The sequence below is a fragment of the Perca flavescens genome, chromosome 13 (assembly GCF_004354835.1).
Source record: "Perca flavescens isolate YP-PL-M2 chromosome 13, PFLA_1.0, whole genome shotgun sequence".
In the NCBI taxonomy this organism is placed as follows: domain Eukaryota; kingdom Metazoa; phylum Chordata; class Actinopteri; order Perciformes; family Percidae; genus Perca; species Perca flavescens.
This window is the reverse complement of record NC_041343.1, coordinates 9895971-9907866: the sequence shown is the minus strand read 5'-3', so window position 1 is coordinate 9907866 and position 11896 is coordinate 9895971. Positions and strand designations below refer to the sequence as shown.

The window sequence follows — 11896 nt, the reverse complement described above, 5'->3', positions numbered from 1 at the left end:
AGTAGAAGGGAGAGTAGGGAGAATAGGTTGAAGTCTAGAGTAATTGAGGGGGGGGGTTATTGTTTGTTTAACCGTCTGATGGACGCTGGCACGAAGGTGGACATGGCTGTTTGGATCTTGGGGGCAGGGGACAGAATCTCCTCCCTGAAGGTAACAGATGGTACTTGTTGTTGAGGTTATGGGTGATGAGTCTACTTTTCCTGATTTTACTGTTTGTCAAATATGGTTGTGAGCGTAGATGTAATTTACAGTGGGGATGGGGGGTGGGGGTTACAACCCACTCCAAAAACCTTGTATAATTTCCTTTACATAAATGAAGACATTTGCACCATAAATTATTGCAGAGAAATTCACAAGAATGTAGAAGATAAAGTTTTTGACATTCAAAATTTCAATTTTGCTTAAAAGTGGAGATCTCAACACCCCCCCACACACACACACACGTAAATACATTATAGCCAGCATGCTGTCATTCAAGCAGTTTACCCTGTACTTTACTTTCCTTGTCCCACAACCCCAGACCTCAAATATACTAGGCAAGGCTAGGCAGCTTTACTAGTACAGCACATTTCAGCAACAAGGCAATTCAAAGGGCTTTACATAAGGCATTAACGAGCAGTTACAAAAACAGTTAAAAGTATTAAAACGGCTAAAATAGAATAAGACAGATATAAAATACAAGAATAAAAAGGTACAGTGCAGGTACAGTACAGGAATGAACTATTTTTTTTAAAGAAAGACAGCATCTAAAAGAAAAGACTTCAGCCTTGATATAAAAGAACAGAGTTGCACACATTCATTTTGTTTAATATATTTCAAGAGAATACCATATTAAAACTCTATGGAGCCATTTGGGAGTAGTTTCATTGAATAAAAAGATACATTGAGTATTCATAAGACATTTGACGGCCCAATTTATTTAAATAGATAATTATTTGAAAATTGGTAATCCTGACCAAAGCTTATTCTTATTTTTTTAAATATTTTTTTTTAGCATAGCTCTGTCTTTTTTTGGCATAGAACATGTGTGACACACAGTTGTGACACTGCATTGTAACACAACACTGTGCAGTACGCTGTTACTGATACCTTGTGTATGTACTGTACACAGTGTGTTGCAGATATCATGTTCAGTGTTTTGAATGAAGTAGGTCGAGAGGTGTGGCGAAACACTTAAAGATGTGATTATTTTTGGTGTGTGAAGGGCTGGATGACGTAACAATCAGCAAAATCATACAGTGTGCTGGAGGTAAAATGGAACGTTTGAGTATATCAGTAGGATAATTTTGTCGTATTGTTGCATTCTTATGTAAGCTACATGTATGTTTGGATCCAAACGGTGGTGAGTTGCAAAGCACTTTGGGAATGAGATGTAAAGAATGCTGTCTGCCAACTCCACTCTTTTTGCTTAGTCATGTTATTATCTGTTTACTGAACATTGTTTCAGCTGAGACAGACACTTCTGCATTCCACAAACTGATTACCTAATCGATTACCAAAAATTTTCATACATTTTTTTGCTACTTCCTGTCAGGCTTGTGATTAGTATTTCAGTTTCATGACTCCAGGCTGGTCATGATCATCTATTCATTACAGTAACCCAATCAGGGCTCTGAGGCCCGCAACGAGTGCTGATCAATGATTTCATCTGGCTACTGGAAGCTTTTAGGAGAATGATCTTTCCGTTCTGGGCAGGGATCCAAAGAGGCACTTGAAAATACCAAGTGTCCATCTCTGCCTCAACCCTCCCTTATAGTTCTCTGTTGTATAGCATTACAACTTTAATTTACTGGAAGTCTCTTGCTTGGCTGCTTACCAAGTTTGTATCTGGACGCAGCTGCATGTATCCCGCTGAAATGAAGGTGACTGGATTTTATGTTTACTCCTTTGAGTAATCATCATTCATAAAAATCACTATGATCAAACATTTTCAAGGTAAGATATAAAAATGTTTCCATTGCTAAATTACAATTTTTTTTAATGTATAGTCAGCTGTGCAACAAATCAAGTAGGTAAAAAAAAGGTTTAGCAAGGGTCACATTTTTCTGCAGTGATAACAGAATCAACCAAAAAAAAGCAAGATAACGAGGATGTGTTATGAGTTATGGCATTTGCCTGTGTCCGATGCGCATGCACAAATGCATGTAGAAACGTGGGTTTGTGTTGCCAGCAGACGGTTTTCTTTGAGGCCTGATAGCAAGTAGCCTGATGAACATTAACACATTTTCCACTTCCCTTATGTCAAACCACCAGCTGGAGGCAAGAAGACTCTAGCCACAGTGCCATCCTTTTTACAGTACAGTCCTGTCTTAAAATAATGCAAGTTGGCTACTCACTACTGGTATCTATGGGAACTGCCTGTCCATGCTGTTAAGACAGTAAGTGAGATAATAGAAGAGACCCCCAAATGGGCCGATGTAAACCCAATACAGTAGTCTCCATAAGCCTGGTTTCTCTTGGTTACAGCCTTTCCTGTTCTCTGGATGTCATGATAGTTATATCAAATATGTCCTGATGGGACAAAGAAATGTCATTGTGCAATGTGTTACCAGTGCAGCTTCAATAGAAATGAATAGGCAGTATGATAGAAACATAGAGAAATCAGGTAAAACCAGCAGATCAGTGGAGACACACACTATCCAATAAGTCTGTTCTACTATTAACCTGTTCTTTTTGAATAGCTGAAAATATTCACTTATTTCTGGAGCCAATACTTAGATTATATGACTTACGTAACAATCCACCATTTCATCTGTCTTTGTAAAAATATAAATAGCAGTGACTTCTAAATTCGCACTACACAATGTGAACATTTAACCAGAAGGTAAAGCCCGGTGTTTGCTTGATTGTTATCACAGCGAAGACTAAAGAACTCTGACTAAAGAAATAAAACGGATTTCAATCCATTTAATTTTTTGTGATTTTCACTCATCAACTTCTTCCACTTCACTCGTTCTTGTCGCATTCAAGTGCTGTCGGAATTCTTTCTACTATGACGCATGATAGGGACTATTCTGTGGATCTCAGGGGATATCTATCTGGACATATAAGCAGTGTGAACATTTGATGATAAAACGTTTTGTGATATTACTATCATAGCGAAATAGTGTGTTTTTACATTCCCTATAATCCTTTATTGTGTTGTTGTTTTCTATTGCTTCATCTTAACTATTTTAATATTACTTATAATGCTAAATTTGACCTAACATACAACACACTTTGCCACCCTGGTTATCTAGTAGAAAGTAGGCCCTAACTCTGTGGTTGATTTCTAAATGTTAAAGCTACAGGACCAATGTTATTGATTATTTTCAACCAAAGCCGAACACACCAGCTTTTAAACTAGGTGTTGATTTGATTTGTTATAGAAACGATATAGATACAATTTGGCCGAGCAGCACTTGAAGGCAGCACGTGTCAATACAGGAAGTCTCGAAACTTTTCAGTGTAGTAGCAAACTTGTAGTAATCCGCATCCCTCACTCTCAGTGCGCACACAGACACGTACGTCTGCCGTTTGTATGTGTGGGAGGTTGAACATGGCTCGAAAGCGGTCAAGTTAATATCGACAAACAGTTGTTTTTTTTTTCCTCAGGAGAGGAAGGTGGAAGGAAATATAAGCGACAGACTGTTTTAAAGACACAGAACGGATAGCTCCAACATTTCTCTCTGACTTTTACGAGACTGCGGTTGGCGGAGAGCCCGGTTTTCACCAAAGACTGTAAAAATAAGGTTTGAACATCGATATGTGGGAGCAGGAGGAATTTGCAAAACATTGGAGGAATGAATTTCCCGACGAAAAAGTACCCAAAATGGACTTGAACTCTGTAGAGGACATCGAGTCGGAGCTGGAGAAATGTAAAGCCAACCTGAAAAGGCTCCAGAAGGCTCTGGCGGAGGAGAAATTCAAGGTGATCTACCTGCAGACCACCATAACTCGACAGAAGAGAAACGACCCGGAAAGGTTTGAAGGCAAAGATGAAAACTTTAACGCGGCCACATTCGCCTTTTCTAAGACGGGGCATATTAGGATTCCACAGCGGAGGGATGATGAGGGCGACGGGCAGAGGGCCAAGGTGTCCGATTCTGGAGGCGTGAGTCTCCATGTGGCAGGTAACATAGCGGGTGTCATGAGCTCCTTCGGGCGGGAACGGAGCAGGTTCACCGGCAAGACCGGTAAGCCCGTTCCAATCCCTGTCCCGCCACGGAAACCCATCTTTTTGAGAGGGGAAACGGCCCCAGCTGGCGTCTTTCAACCGAATGATAACGAGGTGGGCAGCGACCGAGAATACGAGTGTACAGAGCTGAATGAAAATTTCGTCAGGAGTAACTTGTTGGCACCAAAGAGCGTCGGCAGGGACAACCAGAGGACGTCCAACGCCTGCCGGGACACCCGGCTGCCTTTCCGCCACAGCAGGGACTTTGACTCGGGCGACGACGGCAGGCTGTCCCCGTCCTTCCCGAATATTCGCCACCCACCCTCTCGGGGCTCCGGGTGCAGCACCCCTGACAGGAGGAGTGATGGGTACCTGAGCTCCGACCATGACGACGACTCCTCTGCAGGTAATCATTTTAATGTCAACGCTGCACTGCTCTTATTACTGGTGATAAAACGAGAAATAAAAATAAAAACACACAATATTACTTCCTTAACAAATAAAATAAGATGACAAGTAGCCTGTTTTTTTCTTAGATATGTCTTAGGGCTGCACAATATCTTTTTTTTTTTTTTTTTAATCGTTATCATGGCAGTACAAATCGCGATAGGCAGCGACATCGCGATAGACCATCAGATTTTTTTCGTGTCAGTTGAAAGTCTATCCTTGATGTTCCACTTCTGGGATTGCTCCGTTGCCACTGGAAAATCCGCCCGGTTTTCACTCATTTAGGCCATATATCTGTTGCCTTGGGCTTCCTTTGTGTTGGCATTTTAAACTCTGGTCGATTTATGAGGACTATTGTTAACCTTTTCTCAGATCTCTGCAGGGTAAATCCAGACAGCTAGCTAGACCAGCGGTCCCCAACCTTTTTTGCGCCACGGACCGGTTTCATTTAAGACATATTTTCACATACCGGTCTTCAAGGTGTGGCAGATAAACACGACAAAATAAAATGATAGGACCAGCATGAAAACAAATATCTAATAATGCAATCTAATAAAATGCATGAAAAACACGATTTACCTTAACGATGTATCAGTGGGAGCCCTTGTTTCTGTGCAACCAAAAAATTCCAAAGGTTTGTCTTTTAATGTTGGGTGCTTGGTTTCCATGTGCCAAATAAGTTTTGAAGGCTTCATTGCCTCATTTGCTACCTTGTCGCCACGTATTATGCAGCGCGGGCTTGGCACATGAGAATCACCTGTTGCGATAAATCCGTATTAATTAAGTAGGACTCCTGGTATTGTCTGTTAAATAGGGCTGGGAAAAAAATCGAGTTCGTAGGTCGGTAGGTTGGTAGATTTTTTTTTCAATCCAAATACAGTATAAATAATTTGGATGTTTAACAATCTTTGTTGCACAGTGACTTTTCAGTTAGAGAAAGGGTTTGCCTTTGCAATTTTGTTTATGTTGATGCACTTTAATTAATATTTTTTAATAATAAAAATAATAATATTATTAATATATAATTAATACAATAAATATATATTTTTAAAATATATTTACAGTTCGCAGTTATTTTGTTTTAAATGGAAGGGGGGGAAAATCGACTTGAATCGTAAATCGAGTTTTTTATACAAAAATCGCAGATTTTAGGGAAACAAATCGCCCAGCTCTACTGTTAAATTTATTTTTCTTTAAAGTTGTAGGCTCCTCTTCTGTCTCCTCCGCCGCGGGCCTTTTTTTCCCCTGAGCAAAAAAGCTCTGCAAAGATGTTTGTTTACTAATTTTTTAGCAAGTTTGTGGGCTTCATTGAACGGTTAATATCACATGACGTGTCAAGAGGAAGAGACGTGCCCGAGACGGGAGAGAATCTGGTAATTTTTCAAAATAAAACATCTTTCAGACTCTGATAATACATTAAACGGAAATAATGTGTTTTTTTTTCTGTGTGGCCTGGTACCATATGACCCGCGGACTGGTACCGGTTGTTGGGGAACACTGAGCTAGAATATCTGTCAAATATGAGTTTTCTGTTGAATGACTAAAACAACTTTTAAACGTACACATGTTCCACCGAAACAAGTTCCTTCCGAGCCTATTTTGCAGAGGACGGCGGCTTTTCTCTGGAGCTTAGCACCGCCCAAGATGATTGTGATTGGTTTAAAGAAATGCCAATAAACCAGAGCACGTTTTCCTCCCATGCCCGAATGCTATGTGGAGTAGCCAGATCCTCCTCCAAAGCATTCTGAAAGAGGGTCTGGCTACTCCAAAGTGAGACTAGTTGAAAGAAAATATCAGTAGAAAATTACACTTTAAAAATAAAGTGTCATTCTTTTTTTAGTGGTGCCTTTTATATTCAATTCAATGTTTGTTTGTTAATTTGTTACATAAAAGAATGTTTGTTTCAAACAAGCATATTGTTGTATTTTAGCAGAATACCGAAAGCTGCTACACTACAGTACACTTTAATATCTGTTTATTTATCGTAAGTAATTATCATTATTGCGATATTCAACAACATTATCGCATACTTTCCTCATATTGTTCAGCCCTAATCTGGCTCATGGAGAGCACATTTATTTAAAGTGTTGCAGGAGGCCAGGCAGTAACTAATGATATCTTAAAGGTAGCAAAGTGCAAGACATAAAGTAACCAAAACATCTTTTAGATGGCAGTATCAGTTTAATAAAATATGCCATATTTTAATAGACAAAATGGTTTATCAACAAATGCATGTGTTGTATTTGACTTTGATCACCTCAGTGTGCACAGACTGACCAGCTGGTCAATATTTTATCCTCATTCACTGTCCTGCGATCCACAGTCACTTACAGTTGATCAACAATGTTATGTAATGTATTTAATTCTGGCTGTTGTTTTATCCTGCTGTGACTAGCCAGCTCCTCCATTTGGAGCGGACCTCATGAAACAATAGAGACCCTGCCTAAGTTTGGCTCAGGACCAATGCTCTAAGTGGTGGTGGAGGTATCAGACCTGACTTAATTCAGCTAACGCCTATTTCCACAAAGTCTGCTGCAAAATAACATTTTTCAGATAGGGGCAAAACAGGGAAAATAAATTACCACAGTACTGATAAAGAAGTTATTTCTTGTGTAAACCTCTGCCCCAGCATCACAGTGTGTGTTTTAATCATGCAGATTAATGGTTTACCTCAGACAGGGCCCAAGGTGCTTTTGGTCTGTAGGCAAACAGAGAATTCTAGAATGTATGCTGTTGCTTTAGTGTGTACGACATTTTCCTTGTGTGAAGCTTTCGACATTAAGTAGTCTATGAGCTGGACCTTTGGGAACTGGGGTCTGACCTTTGGGGACAGTTTTCTCATGTGTAGCTAAGAGCCCAAAATAAAGAGGTCTGTTAGTGGTGTTAGATCAGCCCTGAGGGAGCTGCAGTGTTGTTGAGACCCTTAGATTACAGGCCTACTTAAATCCACAGATTAAAATAATAAAGACAAGTAAGATGAAAGCATCTACAAGATTGTCTTAACAGTAAAAGTAAGTAAAGCCTTTTTCTAGAGTGTGGCTGGCTGTTTCCGCTCTTTCCTGTTTTTGTGCTAAAGGGATATTTCACCGCTGGAAAGATTAATATATCTTTTAAATTGTGGTCACTTATGTAGTAGAAATGTGAAATCTTTTTTTAGAAATTGGTGCCTTCTAGGCTGAGGAAAAAAAACAGAAAATGTGTTTTTGGCTCATGTGGATTAAAGACACCAAATCCCAGAATGCACTTGCTTCGCTTCACTATGAGGCCACCCCCAAGCCACGCCTACCACTTACAGAGAGGCAGTCAACTGAGTCAAGTGTGTTTTATTGACATTTAACCATATACACAAAACGTTTCACCGTGTCTCAAGTGCTGTTACACATTTAAAATATATAAAAATGACATACGAAACAGGCTACATTTCATATTGTAGGCTCCGTAAAGTTCAGCTAACGCATTGCATTAGCACTTGGTGTAAACGCTGAGTATAAACACAGCCGTGAATTCGCGTGGAATGTAGCTAGAATGGTCGGCATTTAACAGTCACAAACTCCATCAGCAGGGGGGAGCAGTTAGTTGGATACAAACACCCCATCTCTGCACCAGTCCGTGTTAACACAGCCCGCCTCCACGAGTTTCATCCGGCGACACAGCAGCATCTCTATCTGCTCGGAAGGCTAGCAGGCCTGGTAGCTGGATAGTCCGGTACACGGTTGTTCAGCCATGTTTCCACAAACACAAAAACACAGCAGTCTCTGAACTCGCGTTGGGAGTTTTGTGGAAGTTGGATTTAGTCCAGTTTGTTGTCTAATGAGCGGACACTTGCAAGCAGGATGGATGGCACAGGTGGCCGGCTAGCGTTGGCTTTCCACCTAGCTGGAACTCCTGCCCTCGTCCCGCTTTTCCACACACCGCTTTGGATGCCCCCTTACCCGGCTAGCGGCATCAGGCGACACCGCAGGCTGAGGTGCTGGTCTCTGTAGCAGGCAAAGCTTGCGTAGCGTATCGAATATTCCGTCTGTAATAAAGTGTCCTGCATTTTCTCCGATCTTTACCAAAGTAATCACGGTGGTACACGTGCGGTAGTTTGAATGCACATAATTGTTGTATGTGACGGACGATTATTGCCTCTATGTGTCCGGGCCTTTAAGGTATATTGGCTGTCATCTAAGTCTGGGCTATTTCTTTAAGGTATGTCAGCTCATCAGGAATAATCAATTTGGAACAAGAATGAAAAGCACTCACTAATGACTTGTTAGTAGTCCTAGTCTTATAAGAGGTAGGGTTGGTGCCCCAGTGCACACAACATTTCCTTACAGCCCTGGGGAAGGTATCTATGAGTTAAAGTAATAATATTAAGGCTCAGCCGGGAAGCAGGATTCACACAAATGATACTGTGGCATTACTTTGAGACTTCCTCAAGAAAGTGTGGCAATATTGATGGAGATTGTCTGTGTGTCATGAGTCAAGAGTCAGTCAGTGACTAATTTGAACATGAGAATAGATTGAGGAAGGCAGCAGACAAAAGATTTTTGTAAGACATCCTTGAGCCCCAGTCTATTCTTTCCTTTCATAATTTGAGGATTATGGGTGGCTTAGTACTAATTGCTAGCTCATGGTTTCACTTTTTTTGTCTGGTTCTGTTGATGGCATTTAATGATAACGAAAGGGATTTACTGTATTTAGCTAGTAACTGCTCTGAATTATATCAAAAGGATTCTGGTAAATGACAAGCTTTACTTTTTAAATCGAGAGTCCCAAAATATAAAAGTATTAGCCGGACAGGATGCGCCTTTCAGGGCCAGTGCTTCCTCTCTGTAACAACTAGACACCAGTGCAATGAATTCTGACACTAAAGCTTTGTCTTTATGTGGAATTGATTGAGGATTGAGAAATAATTTTAACCAGAAGTGGAAAATTGTATGTCATATTTGAGGGTTGTCCTTTTGTTGAAATGTCGTACTTTGTCAAGAACATATGAATGTGTGGCAATGTTATAGTTTAGAATTTTTAATTTGAGTTTAGTTTGAGTTTTTTTGTGTTTACTAGTTTTAGTGTAGTTTTTTCCCCAGAAAGATTTACTTTTTATATATTAGTTTTACAGTAGTTTGTCCTGTTAAGGCCAGGTATAATGTCTCAGAACTGAATTATGTAGCTACATATACATACAAAAAACATGGTTGGATAATGGGCCTCTTGGTGCTACTTTAGTGTCCGACGTGAAGCTATTGAGGCACAGTTCAATTAGTTTAATGTTGCGGGAGTTGACGGAAATCCATGCCGTCTCCTTTTTTTTGGTATTAAAATATTAGGTTATAGCTAAAAAACTAAAACTGAAATTAATTTACATTCATTTTTATTTGATTATTATTATTATTTTTTTTTTCAGTCAATATTGTTTTAGTTTTACTATTATTTAGCTTCAGTTTACTAAAACTATTTTTCACGGCTTATTTTTGCTTTAGTTTTGTTTTTAGTTTACTAATAATAAAGTTTACTATAGTTTAATAATAATAACTGCTGTGTGGGAAATGGCTCTGAAAGATAGTCATTGGACATGACTCAATGTGAGAGCGTCTTGTGGCTCAAGAGCTGGTCTCGTATCTCAAATACAAAATTAGATGAACCAAGAAAATGAAAAGAAAACCCCTGCGTGAGTTTTGTAATCATGATACGCTGTTTGTCTTTCATTGTAGGGGGTGTATTTTCTCATAAACCTGTGGGTCAGTAAGGATAAGCACTTACTGTAAGTCTCTTAATCTATTCCATCTTTGTTGTCCAGCAGGATAATGATGTTTTGCTCTGACCAATGGGATAATCAGTGGAAAGGCCTTATTGTGGCTATAAACAATGGAGGGTGCGTAGAGCTGTGGGAAGAACTAGAATCATTTTGGGGGCCTCTGCCTGCTTGGCTGTGAGATCAAGCTTTTTAATTGAAGTAACAGCAGTTTTCTGGCTCCTGGTCACTTGGCATTATGGGATATAGTCCTGTCTTAGTCCCACATGCACGTACACACCAGCAGTGGGCTAATGCCAGGGTTCTTGCTCATGCTGATGCCTTTGTGTGTTTGCTGGGAAGAGGTCACCCATCAGGCCATGTGTGTCTGAAGCAATAGATTAAGAAATCTCACGGAGGCCGAGCGAGTCTGAAAATTGAAAATAGTTTTCGCTGGTGTTTGTTTTGCATTATCTCCAGTCCAGTTGTGCCAGCATGCAGCAGATAACTGTTAGGAGTGATAGACAGGCTCTAGGGCTGCAACTATAGATTTATTTTAGTAATCGAGTATTCTACCGATTATTCCATCGATGAATCGAGTAATCGGATAAGAAAGTAGTTTTATTGAAGAGCAATAATTAACAATAGTTTGGTTAAATTTTCGGAAAAAGCAAAATTTTTATTGCCTACATTACTTACAATATCATATCTCAAAAAACTAAACATATTAAGTGCATTCAAGTGCCATATTACATTGTTTATGGAAACAAGAAATGGCTGTTTTTTATTGAGTGCAACTGCAAGCAAAATCACGGCAGAATGAGGGAGTCTGATGAAGTGTAGGCTAATATCTTGTTTATTTTTAGCCCACAGCATCTTTGATCTGCATAGAGAAATATGTTTTTTTTTTTTTTATTTATTTCTGCACGCCTCCCAGTAAAGTGTGATTAATCACTATTTAATTGGTGATACGGTTTCAGCTAGCAAAGAAAACGTGATAGTTTACTTAAAGTTCATCGGGTCAATTAATTAAGAGCTGTTTGTTCCTGAGTCACTTAGCCAACAATGGCCCGGCTGAGAGCACTGCTTTCTGTTCCTCTTACCTATAGCACACTTCTCTGTCAGCTGGTAGCTCAGAAAATAGCCAGGCAAGAAAACTCTTGTCATGCACAAAGCTCAGCACACTTGGCTTAAATTTAAATGTGTTGCACTTTTTAAAGTTTTTAAATATGAAATTCTGTATAGTTGACACAAGCAAGGCCGGGTGTTGTAATTATTATTTAAAACCTTGTGGGCAACATGTTAAGGAGACATTACATAAATAGTAACACTAATAAAGACATGTTCTGTGGTAACAAGTGTTTTGGGTCTTAACTGTGGACGTATCATTTTGGGATTCAAGTCTTTGGAGTGAAGGTCCTGTCATAACATACAATTAGGGAGCAACCAGTTTAATCTTAGCACTGCAGTGCATAGGCCGTATTTAGTCTCTCTTTTCCAGACCTTCCTCCACAATGCTGCAGAGCTGCGGAGGAGGGTCTGGCTAGTCCACGTAGCATTCTGGGATGGGAGAAAAA

At 39.8% G+C, this 11896-nt stretch overlaps 1 protein-coding gene across 1 annotated transcript in view; it reads left to right on the top strand.

Moving 5' to 3' along the window:
- The first annotated feature begins 3452 nt into the window (after window positions 1-3452).
- Window positions 3453-11896, top strand: part of abr (ABR activator of RhoGEF and GTPase) — a 139746-nt gene continuing 131302 nt past the window's right edge. The window contains exon 1 of the mRNA XM_028596339.1: window positions 3453-4562. Coding sequence (XP_028452140.1) covers window positions 3746-4562 — 817 coding nt within the window. The 5' untranslated portion in view covers window positions 3453-3745. The remainder of the gene's footprint in view (window positions 4563-11896) is intronic.